Genomic DNA, 19,208 nt, shown 5'->3' with positions numbered 1-19,208 from the left:
TCCTGTCCAGTAATCTCTGCTGTCCGCATCCCAAAAGTGGATAATAGGAAGGGGGATTGCTTCAGTAGTCGGCACCTTTGACAAGGGGAATGGGCCCTTCACCCCGACATCTTAAGCCTGCTATGTCAGAGATGGGTGACTCCAGACATCTATATCCTGGCTTCCAAGTTTTGTGCTCAGGACTAAGGATCCTCTAGCAATGGCATTGAATGCTTTGAAAATTCCTTGGACCAGTTCTGGCTAATTAAAAAAAACGCACACAAGCACAGACTCCTCGTGCATTACCATCATGCAATTGATTCCCCAAAGACAAATGGATACTCACAAGGGATTAAAAACAGCAGTTCTATAACATGAAAACTTCAGCCTTGGGTGGTAAGTCTCATCATGGAACCATCTGATTGGAAAGCTAACTTGTTTCGGGAGTCTGGCTTCCTTCTTCAGAGCTGAACCAACCTGGTGTCCTGTCAACTCTTAAATGGTCACAGATCAAAAGGTGCCCTCCTCCAACAAAGAGCAAGTGGGTGATCCAGATTGTGGATGCCCCTCACAAATATAAAGGGGTCCTCTGCAAACATGCCACACTAAACAAATTATCCAAATCCCATAATACCAAAATGGAGACACATTAGCAATGGACACAATACACACAGAGAATATGGTCACTGACAAATGTAAACTCTTGGTATAGTTGAGCTTCCACTATACTATAAGCAGTCACTGGGTTTAATGGCATGACTGTTGGAGCCCAGGTCTTGAGGGACAGAGGGCTCCCTGATGCTCATTCCCACATTGCTAAAAGCAAGGAAAGCCACTTCCAAAAACCTCTATTATCGTACTTGCAAATTCTTTTTTACCTGGTGTGAACACAGGCATTTCAACCCAGACTTATCTCTGTGCTCATATTCTGGGCTTCCTGCAATGGAGACTTGGCCAGATCCTGGCTTTAAGTACCCCTCTTAATGAACAGGTTTCAGCCTTGTCTATTCTTTTTGAAGAGTCTGGGCAGCACCGTGGCTAAATGGTTAGCACTTCTGCCTGGCAGTACTAAGGTCGTTGGTTTGAATTCCAACCACGGCACCACCTGCTTAGAGTTTGCATGTTTTCCCTGTGCCTGCGTGGGTTTCCTCTTGGTACTCCGGTTTCCTCCCACTCCAAAGACTTGCTGGTAGGTTAATTGGCTCCTGTCTAAATTGTCCCTAGTATGTGTATGTATGAATGTGAGTTAGGGACCTTAGATTGTACGCCCCTTGAGGGTTAGGGACTGATGTGAATGTACAATATATATGAAAAGCGCTACGTAAATTGACGGCGCTATATAAGTACCTGAAATAAATAGTCTTGCTTCACTTTCCCTTATACAAGGTGTTTCTCAGATCAAACTACCCTTACAGTACCTTGTGCTTCCTTGGGACCTCAGTTTGGTTCTCTACCCTGCAAAAACCACTTTGTCATGAGGGAACTTCCCTTGGATGATTTCACTTGCAAGGTAGCAGTCAGTGGAGCTTGCTCTTCATGTGTTCAGAGCCACATAAAAGCTACATAGTCTATCAGGAAGATGGACATTTGTTCTGACCTCAGGACTGTGCATAGGATATCCTGCTTCAAGATCCACCATTGCTATATGAATTAAAAAAACTCAGCTCAAGGGCTTACACTCTACACTTCAGTAAGAGTTTACTGGGGATTCTGACAAGCCTCTGTTGTCCAGCTTTATAAGGCAACCACCTGATTTTTCTGTTCATACCTTTTCAAAGTTTTACCAGGTGGAACGCTTAATACTCTGTGGATTCAGGTTTTGGCCAAAAGACCTCAATCTGGGTTGGGTCCATTGACCCCTGTTTTTTTGTTGGATCTGTTGCACACAGTTTTGCCTTGTTGGTGCCCGCACTTCTCATTCATTGCTGGGGACTCTTCGTAATCTATGAATATCAAATCTGTCTTGTACTGTACAAGATGACCTTTAGGGTGAAGGTCTGCTTTCACATCACAATAATTCTATGACAAATTTGCAGAGCTAAATATTTTCTTAATCGTACAGGACACAGGCAACTTACTCCTATACCATAGGTTATGTTTGTACCTTCAGGTGCTTGGACACTAGCAGGCTTTTTAGGATCGCTCCCATCCCACTTTTCTTTTCTTTTCTTTAGAATTCATCAATCAATTCTCACTGTCTTCTAATAACTACACAGAATCAGTCTATTCAGATTTTGTGTAACCTTGGTAAAACTTGAGAGCCATACCCAGACCCCACACTGTGTAGACGACCTGTAGGATTTGCTTTGGGCACTGGATCCTGCATAGGGTGCTCACCTTAGTACTTGATGCAATGCGTTGTTAGCTGTAGGGTGCTGTACAGGTCCAGGCCTGTGCCCCATTGCTATTGAATCCTGTACCTGGAGAACCTTTGTGGGTATGCCCGCTGTGACTGGTGAAGCTTGGACTTCTAATACAGTCCAGGATCGTGGACAGGTAAAATAGGGTCACCCTGTATCTCCGACTGTTAATGTGAAGTCAGGGCTACGTTTGGAATGTATTTTTCACAGAAATGTTCAAACTTTGTACCAAGATTCATCTCAGTCTCAGCTGGATGTCCAGGTGTCACATCACACCACTTGTCATGCTTATCGCCACTTCCGCCTAGAGCCCTCTAAGGTAATCAGATGCTGCCTCGAGTACTTTGCTTCAGGACAGTCCTCATCCAGGTTGCTGCATACTCGGACATGTTTAGCCTATTTCTGCACCTTTTTTCCATGAGTACCCCAATAGGGGATTACCCTCACCTGTACCACAAGGATTGGTTACAAGATGGTCTACACCTGGGCTACTGCATACTTCTGTCAGACATGTATACCCCATCTCCCACACTCTGCTCTGTGAGCTCTCCTCAAAAGAATACCCTTGTAGCTATGGTGGAGACCTAGTGAAGGGGACCCAATTTAAAACAACCATGGAACATTCGCTCTGCCACAGGCCTGCACAACACACAACCTCAGAGAGAGATTGTGTCCCTTACACAAGAGCAGGACAGGGTTTTAACATTGGTTTCTGCATCAAATTCTAGCTCTGATTCAGGTACGCCACAAGTAGACTGCTTGACAAAAGTAGAACTTCTTAATCATAAAGTACAGGACACAGGCAACTGATTAATACACTATGGGTTATAGGCTCATATCTTTAAGTGATTGGACACTGGCAAGCTTTTGTAGACCTGTCCCCCTGAGACTCCTCTGCTATAACTCTACCCCTCTTCTCCTTCCCATAGAAACCAGTTTTACTGGTTTATCATTTTTCTTTATTATATTTTCTGATTCTTCATTCAACCCCCACTGTGTTCTAATATCTACATTGAAGCAGTTTAGGCAGTAGATTGATGCAACCTCGTTAAAATCTTGGGAGCCACGCCTGGACCTCACACTGTGGGGACAGCCTGTAATGTTGCTTCAGGCACTGGATCCTGTGTGGAGCGTTCACTTTGGCACTTGGTGAAACACGTCAAGTTAGAGACAGGGTGCTATACTTGTCCAGGACTGTGGTTCATTGCTATGGAACCCAGTCTCTGAAGATCCCTTTGGGGATAGGCCCATCATGATGGGTGAAGCCTAGACTTGATATACAGACCAGCATTGCAGAAAGGTAAAACGGGGCTACGTTTAGAATGTATTCACCCCCACATTGCCACTACATTGCGACTAGATAGAAGAGGGAGCTTCATGCACCATGCTTGCTAACATTGAAAAGCACATTGCTTATGACTACAAAGCTGTGGCATTGTGCGAATTGGCTCTCCTCTGTCTCTCCCATGCCCTTTGGGCACAAAAGACTTCCAAAAGCTTGCAAAACATTCCCTGTTCATGAAAAGATGGTGTAGAATGTGAAGTCTGGGTCACTCCTGTAAGGTTTTTTACACCCTCAAATATCTTTGAACTACCTGTCCTAAGCAGAGAATTTGAGATGCCCAGGCCCAGCCCTTGCTGCTATTTCTGTATGTCAAACTTCAGCTAACTGGACTAGGACCATGAATAACCCACATGAATGCTATCTTTCAGCATCATGCTGTTGTAGAGCAATTATGACAACTGAAAATTTTTATTCAAGTTGTTTCTTGTGTTACGCTCCCCTTTCAGCACCCTGTGCTTCTCTGGAACCTTAATTTGGTTCTCTCTATCCAGCGGAAACTGCCCTCTGAACCCATCAAGGATATTTCCTTAGGGATCCTTGCACGCAAAGTACATTTTTTTTTTTTTTTTTTTTTTAAGATGGCCATCATGTTTGTAAAATGTATGTCTAAACTTGCAGCCTATTCCTGTAAAGAACCCTTCCTCATACTTCACAACAAGGCTGTATTACACTCAAGACCCTCCTTTTTTCCAAAGGTGGTTTTCAGCATTCTATCTTAATGAGGACATTGTTAATGGGCTGTAGTCCATCATTAGAATCTACCTAAAATCTATTGCTTCCATTAGAAAAATTCTCTGTTTGGTCTTTCTTCAGGACCTTACAAGGCGAACCCTGCTTAATCTACCATTGCACAGTGGATAGCCATGCTCAATTGATTAATTCTGTATTTATTTTCAGAAAGTTTTTGCAACCCTTTGAAGGAATTTCCTTCTCAAAAAGTTCCTAGCGGCACGCTTTCTCTCATCTCACAGGTTCAGACACAGGCCCCTGCTGCTATCAAATCCTGTAAGGAGGGTACAGGGGGTGGGGCTAAGCCGCGCTGTGGACACACAGCCTGGCTCGGGAGTGAGTCTGCAGGTGTGCCATCATAGGAAGCAGTTTCCTCTGATGTCACACAGAGGAGAAGCAACCAGGCATGCCAGTGGGGGACCCCAGAAGAGGAGCACAGAGCAGGAAAGTATGCCTTGTTTAATAATTTTGTTAAAAGAATACCCTTTAAAAGAAAGTAGGTTGCATTGTTGTTGGACTGCAGCAAAGCTAATGATAAATATTGTTTCAGACTGGACGAAAGGAAAGAAGTGATGCACTTAATGCTGCAATTGACAGGATGACCCGAAAAACAAGAGACCTTCGGAGACAGGTAACCTAAATTGCCTTTTGTGTGGGATTCTGATTGCTTAATCTCAATAATAGGAATCAAGTATATGTCAATTATCCTCCTCCAATTTATTCAATATCCGTGACCAGCCAGTGGGCTTTGTAAATAATGCAACTTTACAGTAGTTATAGTATTGCAGAAAGTTTATCTGTCAAAGTGTTTGTAAACCCTCACCTTGTAAAACAACCCATTCAGTTTAATAGAAATTAAAGGCAAAAGTGTGTATAGATATAAAAATTTTAAATCACTTTTTTCCTTTTGTATAAGTGAGCACATTCCCTCTGTTCTCAGCTGCATAAGATCACAGGGAGGAGAAGCAGCAGCAGCAAGCTGATCTTCCCAGTGAATGGCTGTGCAAGGGTTGGTGCGTGTCAGGACAAGTCTGATCATTGGAGGAGAGCACACTGAGTTCTCAGCATAGCTAGAGAACTGACCACGGTGTGGTGTTCTACTTGGTATGATCGTTTTTTAATAGGAAAGCATAGGGGACTGGCAGGAAGACCAGGGGTTTTTACACAAAGGAAGCAATACAAAGAGAACCTCATACTATTTCATACAACTACATGGTACAGTGGGCACATATCAGGATTATACACTAACCAACCACTTTATTGGGTACACCTTGCTAGTGTCAAATATCCACTACACCACCACCAATCTGAACCATTGATACAAGGCAGAATGTATCCATGCTTTCATGTTGTTTACGCCAAATTCTGACCCTGCTGTCAGTCTGCCCATTCTTCTCTGACATCAACTAGGCATTTTCGTCCACACAACTGCCGCTCACTGAATATATTCTCTTTTTCGGACGATTCTCTGTAAACCCTAGAGATGGTTGTGTGAAAATTGCAGTAGATCTGCACCAGCCCAGTCCAGCCCATTTGGCACCAACAACCATGCCACGGTTAATTCTTGAACATTACTAATTTTTAGAAATTTAGATTTGGACTTTCCCTGTAAAGTCATCAATTTATAAGTATTAGAAATGATCTTAAAAGCTCTTTTCTCTACTTTTATATGCTGTATGAACAAAAGGCCCTTCTTAAAACAAATTTTTTTAAAGTTGCATAAACTGCTATTTCAAATCTGGCTATTATGAAAATAAGTTGGAAGGGGGCAATAACACTTTTATTTTCGCCTTTTTTTAACGTTGAATAAATTTTGCTGTGGGTAAAGGTTATCTTACATTTTATTATAATAATTGCAATGTGATTTCAGAAAGTAAGTTTGTCATTATTGTTGAATTAACAGCTTAAAGGGGAACTTCGCTCTCCCAATCAACATTGACTATTTTGATTCCTTATGCTGTTAGCATTCGCAAATAGTTAGGAAAGTATATCCTATTTACTTGTTTTTAAACTTTTTTTTTTTTACATTGTTTTAATTACTTCCTAGTTTCCATGCAGAGGCAAATAATGTCCTACATCTGAGGAGTCTTTGGGAGGGGAGAAAGGGGTTTACTCAGCTAGGCACACCCTCCTGCCTGTCTGAGCTAAGAGTAGATGGATTCCAGGAAGTAACTGCTACATGAATCATCTGCCCTTACTCAAGATGACCACAGCCAGAAATGCTAGGGGGTGTTTTCTAAGTGATTTCTCAGCAAAATAAAGCATGGAGACATGGATGGATGAGTTAACTTTGAATATTGAAAATGAATTAAATAGCAAGTTTGGTTTGTGGTGTTCAGATACAGTGTAGTTATGCTTTAAAGCAGAACTATAGCCAAAACTTTTTTTTTTTTAATTTTGTATAGAACGTGGGAGAGTTATAATCTCAGTCAGATTTTTTTCGCCATCTGTGTCCCATTGCAGAGATTTACCTTCACTTCCTGTCCTATAGCCAAAGAGGAAATGAGCAGAAATCCTAGCAAATTACGGCAATTTGTTGGGGACCCCCAGGTCACCAGAACTAGTGTCCCCATTGGAAGAATTCCCCTCTATTACTTTTCTGGGGACATCCCAAAATGTGTGATTTTCTTTTACTTTCAATTATAATTGTAAACAGGAAAAATAGGTGAATCTCCTGAATGGGGGCAAAGTATGTTTTAAAAAATAAAGAATCTGGGTACCTCAAAAAACATATAATGGTAAAAATGCATATTGACAATTTGCATTTACTAAAAATCACATGCCAAAATGAACAGTAGATCCAGAGAGGGAAAACAGAAATTACTAACACACTTCATGCCCCAGGGCAGCCTTTCACAGCCTTTTTAGTCTCAGGGAACCCCTGGTAATTTCCTTCTTGACAGATACCATGGTACTTCTATAGTGCTGTCAATTTACACAGTGCTTTACATAGATATACTGTACCTTCACATCAATCCCTAACCCTCAAGGAGTGTACAATCTAAGGTCCTTAACTCACATTCATACATACACATACTAGGGCCAATTTTAGACAAAAGCCAATTAACCTACCAGTATGTCATTTGGAGTGTGGGAGGAAACTCACGCAGGTACAGGGAGAACATGCAAACTCCAGCCACCTCCTAGGATCCAGTGTGTTTTAAGTCTTACCTTGTTCCTCTGCTCAGGATGACGGTGTCCACGGCCAAGTCCATGTGGCTCAGAAGGCCAGTGTCTTCGGGAGACATGTCCGTCCGTCCCAGTGGTCCCCAGTTATCAGTGGGGTAGTGGACTGGGCAGATGGCTGCGGTGCCAAGAAGAGCCGAACAGATGCATTCCTCATCAGTTCCAGTAGTCCCCAGCTATTAGCAGGGTGGAAAGAGTGGATGGATGCAGTGCCATGAAGAGCTAAGGCAAGCGGCAATTTTGGCTGGATAAGCTTCCTATTAGCAGGGGTGGCCATGCAATGCCCTGACCGGATGCAGCAGTCTCTTTCGCCAGGCGGGGTCGTGTGAGTGTCATGATGGTGATGTATACTTTGCCCTTGTTCTCTGTGGCTGCCGTCTGTGTCCCAATTTTTTATTTTTTTTTTTATTTTTGGTCTGTTTTTTTTTTTCTTTTTACCTGGCTTTATTGTTTTTGCCTTCATGGCGGCCAGAGCGCTTCTGCGGTCCAGGCCGCTGCTTCCTGCCCAGCCCCTTCTGGCATATGGCACAGTCTTCGGGCCGAGATAAAGGCCTGGTTTCATACATGCATGGTATGGTCACAATGGTGGCAGTCCTGAATGCGGGGGAGTGCGTCAGGGTGGCACTGGGGTTTACATGCGTGTTGCGGTGGTGACATCAGCACAGGTGGGGAATTTAAACAGCTGTTCAAGCTGTTATTATTGGGATTCCTTGCGGGCTTGTGCGTCAGTTACCCCAGGTGCTCTGGTCTCCTGTCAGAGGTATGTGCTGGTTTTTTACCCTTCCTCTGTGCTGCCTTTTTGTGCATTTTTGTCATGTCCTTGATTTTATACCCTGCAGCTTGGTTTGCATGAACAGCTGACTGGATTATGAATGTTTCCCTGCCACCTTGTGGCCAGCCCTTGCACAGCAGGTATGAGAGGGTGTGTTTGACCCTTAATCTTCCTCACTTGCCTGGGCGCTCCTGTAGGTTTTAACCTTGTCTTTTTTGTTTTATGTTGCTGTCAGCCCTTCCAAGTTTTATCAACATTATACGCCACATGATGACAAAGCTCCCTCTAGGTCACAACACTGTCACTCCTCTAGATTCAAATGCTACAGGTCACCATCCAGATCCAGGTGTACACACTCACCGCCATTCCAGCAGCTATGAGGGGGAAAGCATGTTGTGGATGTGGGATGCAGGTCTCCAAGGGCAAGTTGCTGTGTGATCCTTACTATGCCTGGGCGGTTGGTGAAAGAGTCGGTGCCAGTCAACTAGTGGTCTCTGGCTAGGCAGGTGGTTCAAAAGTCTCTTGAGCTGTGTACTAGTTATTTGCACCTGTAGCCCATCAGCTGGTCTGGTGTGTCTGCCCCCCCCCCCCCCCCAAAAGTTCTCCAAGATGTGTTTGAACCCTTCTAGCCAAGTCACCAATCGGTCAAGGATCCCTTTTGTGGGCTTTGATTTCGCCCTGGTCTCACCTCTAGTGAAGGCAATCAGAGAAGCCTTGAAGTGGAAAGAACCTGTGGAGTCCCCCTCTAAGCAAAGAAAAAATTTCAAGCATTTCAAAAGGGAGCATTCATATTTCCTGTTCCTGGAGAAGAGTGGAACAAGATTGACAGACCTCCTTACTAAGCAAGACGGCCAAGCTCTATCTGTTCAAGGATGAGGATGTGAAGCAGTTAGTTGGCCCCTCTGGTAGATGCAGCCTTAATGAGGCTAGTTATACATGTCACCCTTCCCCTCAAGGATGTGTTATCCTTTAATGACAGCCTGGAGAGGTGAATTGATGCTGATCTTAAACAGATTTTTGTGACAGAAGATGTGGCCTGCAAGCCAGCTCTGGCCCTCACAGCCATGTCCAAAGCAATGGAAGTATGGACGGATGATGTAGGTACAGTTCTGAGGAGCATCTCAAGAGGTGGCCAGGAATTTGACCATTCTGAAATTGAAGCTAGAGTTGGCTTTCCTGGGTGAAGCCTCAATTGACATTATCCACTTGGTGGCACGGGTTATGCTCTCCTCAGTTACAGCCAAGCGGGCACTTTAGCTTCTGCCATGTCTGACTGATCTTGCCTCTACGTGGATTCTCTATTTGTACAGGATGCTGTTGTGCCAGTTCCAGAGTGTAAAAAGTTTCAGGGTATGTACTCGCCCTTCTTCATGGTCCAGAAGAAAAGCAGTTCAAGGAGACCCGTCATAGACCTCACACATCTGAACTCCTTCAGGAAGAAAAAATGGACAATGGAGACCCTGTTCACAAGTCAACAAACAGTACAGCCAGGCAACAGATCCTTGCCCTTAGACCTAAAGGACACCTATTTTCATGTGCCCATAGTTGAAGATTTTCAGAGATTTCTTCGGTTTGTTGTAGGCCAGCTCCATCTCCAGTTCACATGTCTCCCCTTTTGGGCTTTCAATATAGTTTTGTGTGTTTTCAAAAGTCTTGTTAGCTGTCATGGCCTGATCTGAACAAGAGGCATTCACCTGCATCATTATCTGGATGACCGGCTTCTGCTATCCTGGGACAGGGAGGAGCTGCTGGAGCACAAAGTTATCTCGACACTTCTCGGGTTTGGGTGGCTTTTGAACCTGGAGAAGAGCCACCTGGAGCCTATGCAGTCTCTGGTGTTTCTTGGAGCTAATTTCGATAGTCTGGTACCGTCTCCCTGCCCTTAGAGAAGATTCCGGTGATCCAGAGCAGGATATTACTATCCCTATCCGCCTCACATATTCAGTACCTAAAAAATCATCAGTACCATGGTTGCCTCAGCGCCCATTGTAAAGTGGACACAGTGGAGCATGTGACGCTTCCAGAAGGGCTTTCTTCAGCAGTTGAGTCCAGGAAATGGACCAGGTTATTTACATAACTCCGACTATGAGAGAAAGTCTTCCTTGGTGGCTGCTACAAAAAAATCTCAACTGCCACTCAATTGCCCTTATTCCCTGGATCACAATTGATGCCAGCAACACTGGATGGGGTGCTCACTGCCTGTCAGAAATCGCTCAGGGCAGATGGAGTTTTCTCTTTCACAAGACCATGTCAAATGTTCTGGAACTTTGGGTGGCATTCAATGCTCTTCAGACCTTCCATCATCTGACGCAGACGAAATCCGTTCTGAGGTTAGACAATACCATGGCGGTTGTCTTCGATTGAATTCTGACCTTCGGAATTCGCCCAGAAGTCAAACGGTTTACTTCTCCATGCAACAACAAACTAGGGAAGTATTACACGTGAAATCGTTATCCCCAAGCCTTCGGGATAGATTCCTTGAGGGATCAGTAGTGGTTTCACAAAGCTTGTGCATTTCCCCAGGTCCCAGTTATCCTCAGGTTTCTACAAAGACTCAAACCAGAAGATGTGGAAATGGTGGCAGTAATTCCGTACTGGCTGAACAGGCCATGGCCCCCCCTACTGGTGCAGCTTAGCTTTTGGGAACCAGTTCTGCCTCTGAGGCCAGACCTTTTATTGCAAAGGACAACTCTACATCCTTACTCAGCTTCATCTGATAGTCTGGTTCTTGAGATGGAGAGGCTGGAGGCTCTATGTTGTCCTGTTTGAAGTTATCCCTTCTCTGATGAATGTCAGAATGAGTACCAACAAGGTCTATGGAAGAATCTGGTAAAAATTTGTAGAATGTGTGCTGGTCAATGGTGGATCATGTAGTAATCTGAAAACCCAGGATATCCTGAACTCTCGAACGGGCTTAGACCCTTTTGGTGTTCACTGGGATTTCATGGGCCAATCACTCTCTTGTCTGCCAGTTTTTCAAAGGAGCGGTGAGGCTGAGGCCTCAGAGAGCCAAGATTCACTAAGTGGAACATTCCTCTTGTCCTCAATTTTTCTCTTGGAAATTGGTGTGGAACTTACCAGGTCGACCACAATCGGAGAGCTTTCCATTAAATCTGCCTTTCCATAGCTTATCACATCTGCAAAAAGTTTCTAAAATTGGAGCCCTTGGATGTAAAGAACTGTTCTTGACATTCTTCCCAGATTGAGTGGAACTCATACCTATGCTTGACTCAAATCCCAAGGTGACCTCAGTCTTTCATGAGAACCAGGAGATTGTTCTTCCAACATTTAGAGCCTCTGAGAATACCAACATACACCTGCTGGGTGTGGGGGGGAATCTCTAAAGCTGTCCAACAGTCTGTTCATTCTCTTTCATGGGAAGATTGTGCTTCATCCAGATCGATCGCATGGCTTAGAGTGGCTTAGAGTGCTAAGGGCTTGGTGCCTCTTGAGATGGTGACCGCACACTCAAGCAGGAGCGTGTCAACATCATGGGCGGCTTTGCGACGTGTTGCTCCTGATATTTGTAGAATAACCTTGTGGTCCTCAATCAACACCTTTTTTTTATAGCTCATTTTGTAGAGCCTGCTTTGCTATCCTCTGTTAATTTTGGTTTGAAAGTCCTGTCGGTTGACTGTGCAAATTAAAACCTTTTTCTTCAGCAACTGCCCACCCGTGTGTGTATGGCTAGTTATTTCCCATATGTATGCTAACATGGAGTGTCAGGAAAATGGAAAATTTCCTTTCAAATACTTACTGTAATTTTCCTTTCCTGATGGACTCCATGACAGCAGGAGTACCCTCCCAATGTCATGAGTAGGCTAGTTATGGAACGCAGCCTCGGGCTCAGCAGAAATTTATTGGAATGGGGTCCTATAGGTTTGCAGAGCCAGGGCTAAACCCATACGTATGCTGCCATGGAGTCCCATCAGGAAAGGAAAATTATGGTAAGTATTTGATAGGAAATTTTCTGTTTCATCTACAGGTCATAGAACAAACAGTAAGTCAGCTGAGACATACCCTCTTATAATGGCAGTCAGTGAAATTCTGTGAAGTAAAGTGTCAGTGAAATCACAGGAAATGTTGGACAAATACTGTAAATTCTTTAATAGTAAATTTAAAGACCTGAAAGGTAAGGATTAATGTGATAGCTGACTGTTGGCTGATAGAAAGGGGCATGCTTGCCAGGAAAAGCCAAGATTTGCATTCTTAAGCGGCCATTGCCTAGATCTTGCTGGTTTGTTTTGACATGCTCTTTTACTGAAGATATTTTTTACTTATGCATTTTTGAAATATGTTTGGTTTGAAGTGCTCAGGTTTGTCACAAATGATTATTCTCTCTGGCTAAAAGTTATGCACTTGTTTGTAAGAGTTGATTTGTGCATATTTTTTAACATTTTTTTTTTATTTTAACACACTTCATCTGTTTGTTGTGCCCCTTAGCTGCGTAAAGCTGTCATGGATCATGTTTCTGATTCATTCCTGGAGACCAATGTTCCACTTCTTGTTCTTATTGAAGCAGCAAAGAATGGAAATGAAAAAGAAGTTAAAGAATATGCTCAGGTGTTCCGAGAGCATGCAAACAAGCTGATTGAGGTACGTTAGAGTTACATAAAACAGGCACCGTACACACAGCAGGTAATTAAGTTTAGCTTTCCGTATTCACTACTTCTGCATAATCTTGGCTGTTTTAGCCACCTTGATTTTTTTTCCCCTAACCTATTGTATGTGTAGGACAATGCTGTATGTATTTCTGATATTTATGTTCAAAGTGGTTGGTTTTAAAGGCAAATGTTTTCATGTATTCTATGCACCTGTGTGCTGCTGCTCCCACAGCCCCCCTAATACTCACCCGAGCTCCCTTTCGATCCAGTGATGTGCACGAGAGCCTCTGCTGTCCCGGGGCAATGACTCATTGGCTGAGACAGCAGCGGGAGCCATTGGCTCTCACTGCTGTCAATTACAGCCAGTGAGCCAATTAGGAGAGAGCTGGGGCAAGGCCATGCCATGACTCTGTGTCCTATGGACGCATAGAGCTGGGCTAGAGAGTGAGCACGCATCAGAGCCCCCATAGCAAGTGGCTTGATACTGGGGGCACTAAACAAGGGGGAGGAGCCAGGAGCACCAGCAGGAGACACAAGAAGAGGCTTGGGACTGCTCTGTGCAAAACCACTGCACAGAGCTGGCAAGTGCGACATGTTTGTGTTAAAAAAAAAAAAAAATCTTTCACTTATTAATAAACTTCTACTTCTCTCTGGTACATTTGAGGCATAAAGGAATTTGGAAACCTTTGGGTTGTACTGCCACCTACAGGAGGACTGGACACTGACTTTAACCCAGACTTGCATATGACCTACTGCTAGCGTGCCTCGGTTTTTTTTTTTGTTTTTTTTGGTGTGTGTGTCCCCTAAGGATGATGGGCGTCTTTTCTTCAGATAGGCTGGTTGCTTAACATGAAATATCTAAATACCGATTTTTTTTTTTTTTTCCTTTTTCAATCAAGAATCAACTACCCGCAGGTGGTCTTTCCATCTTTGCAGGTATCCGGAATAGTTGTCCAGAGCCTTGACTCCCAAACCTTCATTGTGACCAGACCCCTTTTGGACTGCACAGTGTGGGGTGAGCCTGGAAGAGACCCACAGGCACAGGGGTCTGCTTTCCAGACTGGTTATGGTAGCATTGGAATGTTTCCAGGTTCAGAGCTGATTGTATTACCATGAGGCAGAACTAAATGTTCTGTCCCAGTCTGTAGTCCATATTTCAGACTTTGAAAATTGGCAGGCATACAGTTGTGCTCAAACGTTTGTATACCCTTGGAGAACTGGTAATATACTGTACAGTATGTACCATTTTCAAAGAAAACATGAGTGAGCAGGCAAAATAGATTTTTTTATTATTATGGGGTTCATATTCACCTGTAGGTCATGACAGAATTTCACGTTCATAAAACAAAATATGACAAGTAAACAAAAGAAATGATCCCTGTTCAAAAGTCTGCACATTCTTAGTTCTTAATACTGTGTATTGCCCTCCTTTAGCATCAATCAACGCGTGCAGTCTTTTGCAATAGTTGTCTATAAGGCTCTGAATTCTTGCAGGTGGTATAGCTGCCCATTCGTCTTGGCAAAATGCCTCCAGGTTAGGCAGATTCTTTAGTCGTCTTGCATGGACCGCACGTTTCAAGATCTTCCCAGAGTGGCTCAATGATATTAAGGTCAGTGGATGGTGATGGCCACTCCAGAACCTTCACCTTTTTCTGCTGTGTAACCACTGGAGCGTTAACTTGGCCTTGTGCTTAGGGTCATTGTCGTGCCAGAATCTGTGAGGCATGTCAAGGTGTTGGGCATATTGCAACCAGCCTTTTTTGGTTGCATTGGCGTAATAAAGGCTTTTTTTCTGGCAACTCAACCATGCAGCTCATTTTTGTATTGTCATATTGTGCTGCTTGAAACAACCACACTATCTTTTTCCAGAGCCTGTATTTCTTTCGAGGTTACCTGGGGCTTTTTCTTTGTATCACAAACCATTCTGGAAGTTGTGGCTGCAATCTTTCTTGGTCTACCTGACCTTGCTTTGGTATCGAGATCCGCGAAGTAGTTGAACAATACTGGCCGGCATATTCAAGTACTTGGATATCTTTTTGCATCCTCTTCCATATTTCTAAAGTTCCATTACCTTGTTAAACCGGTGTTTTGACAGTTATTTTGTGCTCTGTGGCTCAGTATCCACTGAAAGCTAACAAGCTTATTGACTATTTATACCCAGACACTAATTGCAATTTAAAATCCACAGATGTGGGAAATTAACCTTTTAACTTTGGTACAGACACACAAGGCGACACACATAGGTTAAAATGGCAATTAAACATTCCAGGGTATGTAAACTTTTGATCAGGGCCATTCGAGTGATTTCTGTTGTTCTGATTTAAAAAGGTGACAATGAACTACAGTTAGGTCCATATATATTTGGACACAGGCACAATTGTAATATTTTGCTTTAATTCAAGGTGTTGAACAGAAATAACAAGTACAAATTTTAGGAACTGCAACCATTTTTATACACAGTCTCTTCATTTTCAGGGGCTCAAATGTAGTTGGACAGATGAATATAATCATAAATAAAATGTTCATTTTTAATATTTTGTTCATAATCCTTTACTGGCAATGAAGTGCTGAAGTCTGGAACCTATGGATATTACCAAAGACTGCGTTTCCTCCTTTCTGATGCTTTGCTATGTTCTAACTGCAGCTGTCTTCAGTTGTTCTTTGTTTGTGGGTGATTCTGCCTTTAGTTTTTCCTTCAGCAAGTGAAATGCATGCTCAATTGGGTTGAAATCAGGTGATTGACTCGGCCATTGCAGCTAATTCAAATTCTTTTCCTTCAAAAGCTCCTGGGTTGCTTTTGCAGTGTGTTTTGGATCATTGTCCATCTGTAGTGTGAAGCGCCATCCGATCAACTTTGCTGCATTTGGATAAATTTGGGCTGGCCGTATATCTCTAAACACTGCAGAATTCATTGGCTGCTTCTGTCACATCATCAATCAACACCAATGACACTGGAAGCCATAAATGCCCATGCCATCATACTGCCTCCACCATGTTTTACAGAGGACATTGTATGCTTTGGATTATTAGCTGTTCCAAGCCTTCTCCACGCTTTTTTTTTTTTTTCTTCCCATCATTCTGGTACAGATTAATCTTCGTTTTGTCCATCCCAAAGAATGCTTTTCCAGAACTGGTCTGGCTTTTTTAGATGTTTTTTTGGCAAAGTCAAATCTGGCTTTTCTATTCTTCAGGCTTATGAATGGTTTGCACCTTGTGGTGAACCCTCTGTATTTGCTCTCATGAAGTCTTCTCTTCATTGTAGACTTTGACAATGATAGGTCCACCTCCTGGACAGTGTCTTTCACTTGCCTGGATGTTGTGAATGGGTGAGAGGAGCCTGCGATCATCCACAACTGTTTTCTTCCGTGGACATACATGCCTTTTTATGTTGCTGAGCTCGCCAGTGCATTCTTCTTTCCTCAGAATGTACCAAACTGTCGATCTGGCCACTCCTAATGTTTTTGCTATCTTGCTGATGGATTTGTTTTGTTTTTGAAGCCTTACAATGGCTTGTTTAACTTGCATGGACAGGTCCTTTGAATGCATGATGTAGGTTCACAGCAATAGATTCCAAATGCAAATACCACTCTTAGAATGAACTCCAGACCTTTTACCTGCTTAACTGATGAAGAAATAACGAAGGAGTAACTCACACCTGGCCATGAAGCCGCTTTTGGTTCAATTGTCCAGTTACTTTTGGCCCTTTGAAAAAACTGTATGTGTTGATAAATGACTTCATACGATCACTATCTTTAAATAAGTTTTTTTGGCATGATCTGTCATTTTTATTTTTCTATTACAGGCACTTGTATAGCGCTGTCAATTTATGCTGCACATCAATGCCAAAATTTCATAATTTCTGATACATACAGTGGATATAAAAAGTCTATATACCCCTGTTTAAAATCCTTAAAAACCCCTGTCCGGTTTCTGTGATATAAAAAAATGAGACAAAGATAAATAATTTCAGAACTTTTTCCACCTTTTAATGTGACCTATAAACTGTGCAACTCCATTGAAAAACAGTGACATTTTTTTTTTGGGGGGGGAGGGGAGCAAACCTAAAAAAACTAAAATAATGTGGTTGCATAAGTGTGCACACCCTTATTTATTTTTTTTTAAATATTTATTTTCCATATAAAATACACAATTCTTCATTTTCATACAAAAATCATTTTCCAAACCATTAATTACTTTTCTGCCTATCTTTTTATTCCCATTGCCTCCCTAGCCCCCATCTAATAGCCCACCGCCCCCCACAAAGTACCCACCCTCCCCACTCATGAACCCTCCCACTCTGCATTATTCTATTAACTCTTTTCCTAAATAGTGTATACAAATACTTCTTCCTCTTTCACATTACTACTTCGTATGACTCCCTACAAATTCTTCCCATTTTCTCCACTTCTTTATAGAATAGCCCCATCTTGTCTTCTTGCGTATGATATAGTTTCTCCATCTTACATATCTGATTCATTCTCTCTACCCAATCCTCCTCCCTCGGCGCCTCTGGTCTATGCCAAAACCTAGGGATCAGACCCTTTGCCGCATTCAGGTAGTGCCATACACCAGAGTCCTTATATTTATTTACTGATAAATCTGTACTGTGTAGTAGACACACCTCTGGGTTCAGTCCTATTTTTATCCCAGTGATTGTTTCAATTAATTGAACCATTTTCTCCCAGAAACCTTGGATCTTTGGGCACTCCCACCATAAGTGATATAACGTACCTATCTTTCCGCATCCCCTCCAGCACTCTGGTGTATTTTCCCCACTCATCCTGTGTTCCACATTCGATGCAATGTGCCATCTCGTTAAACATTTGTAATTTACCTCCACCTCTCTCATACTTATGTTCTCGTGTGTTAATCTATATATTTTCCTTTGTTTATCTTCATCTAACTCTATTTCCATATCTCTTTCCCATTTTGCTATATACATTGACTTTATAAGATTCTCACTGAGTTAGACACACATACAAACTTTTGCCGTGCCCCGTTTCCCATCTCCTCGTGCTTCCAATAACCTCTCAAACAAATTCCAATCCTTTCTCAGTCTCAAAGGTTTCGGAAGGTTTCTAACAAAGTGTTTTAATTGGTGATATCTCCACTCGTCTATTTTAATAAAAAGTTCCCTTTTATCTTTTTCCAAATCCTTAAGTGTCCTTAATTCCTGTCCATCCATAATATCTCTCAATTGAATGTCCTCTTTTTTTTTTTTTTTTTTTTTTTTTTTTTTTTTTTTTTAACCATTTTCCTATACTCTCCTCCCTGCCTGGGGGGAAATAGTCCGTGTTCCTAAGTGAAATTAGTTGTGAATTAAAATCCCATTTCATAAATTTGTGCAATTTATCCCAAACTTTTAGAACATTCAGTGTGAAAACACTCGTATCTTTTAAACCTCTATATTTTGCTGGTACCGATATAGTTTTACTCAAGGTAGTTCCACTTAATTCATTCTCAATCTGAACCCACCTTTTCCCCTCTGGGTTATGTGTCCAGTCATACATTCTCGCGAGAACTACTGCTCTATAGTACCTCTTGATATCTGGCACTCCCAAACCTCCCTTCCCCTTATTTCTGCTCAGCAAGTCATATAATATTCTAGGTTTTTTATTTTTCCATATGTATCGTGTTAACATCTTTTTTTTATAACTTTAAAAAAAAACCTCCGGGATTTTAACTGGGATCATCTGAAATTTGTACAGGATTTTAGGTACAATTACCATTTTTATCAGCTTTATACGCCCTATCCAAGACGGATTACCTCTTCCCAGTTTCCTTAGTTCCTCCTTAATCTCGTTTAAGAGTGGGATATAATTTAATTTGTACAAGTTCGTATACGACGCAGATAGTTTAACCCCTAAAAACTTTATCTCTCTATTTTTCCATATGAAAGGGAATTCTTTTTGTATTTTTTCTTTTTCACTATTTGGAAGATTTACATTTAAGATCTCAGTTTTTGTTGGATTGATTTTTAGGTTTGATAACTCCCCATAGTCCGTTAGGCTCTTCATTAAATTCGGAAGTGTTATCCTAGGATTTCCCACATAGAACAACAGGTCGTCCGCAAAGGCTGCCACTTTATGTTCGTCTCCTCCTATCTGCACCCCTGTTATATCTATATTTTTCCTAATTGTTGCCAGTAATGGTTCCAACGACCGTACATACAGCAATGGGGACAGAGGGCATCCCTGTCTGGTTCCATTAGACATTCCTATAGTTTCCGACCT

The 19,208-nt window shown here is 42.4% G+C and overlaps 1 protein-coding gene across 1 annotated transcript in view; it reads left to right on the top strand.

Moving 5' to 3' along the window:
* The window catches only part of CTNNA1 (catenin alpha 1), a 274,271-nt gene that overhangs the window by 148,051 nt on the left and 107,012 nt on the right, over positions 1-19,208 (top strand). The window contains exons 8-9 of the mRNA XM_089657034.1: positions 4,964-5,044; positions 12,815-12,967. Coding sequence (XP_089513160.1) covers positions 4,964-5,044; positions 12,815-12,967 — 234 coding nt within the window. The remainder of the gene's footprint in view (positions 1-4,963; positions 5,045-12,814; positions 12,968-19,208) is intronic.

Source organism: Staurois parvus, unplaced genomic scaffold (assembly GCF_062004578.1).
Source record: "Staurois parvus isolate SC_StPar_1 unplaced genomic scaffold, SC_StPar_1.0 ptg000958l, whole genome shotgun sequence".
Classification (NCBI taxonomy): domain Eukaryota; kingdom Metazoa; phylum Chordata; class Amphibia; order Anura; family Ranidae; genus Staurois; species Staurois parvus.
Note: the sequence above shows the minus strand (reverse complement) of the source record. Positions and strands in the feature narration are given on the sequence as shown.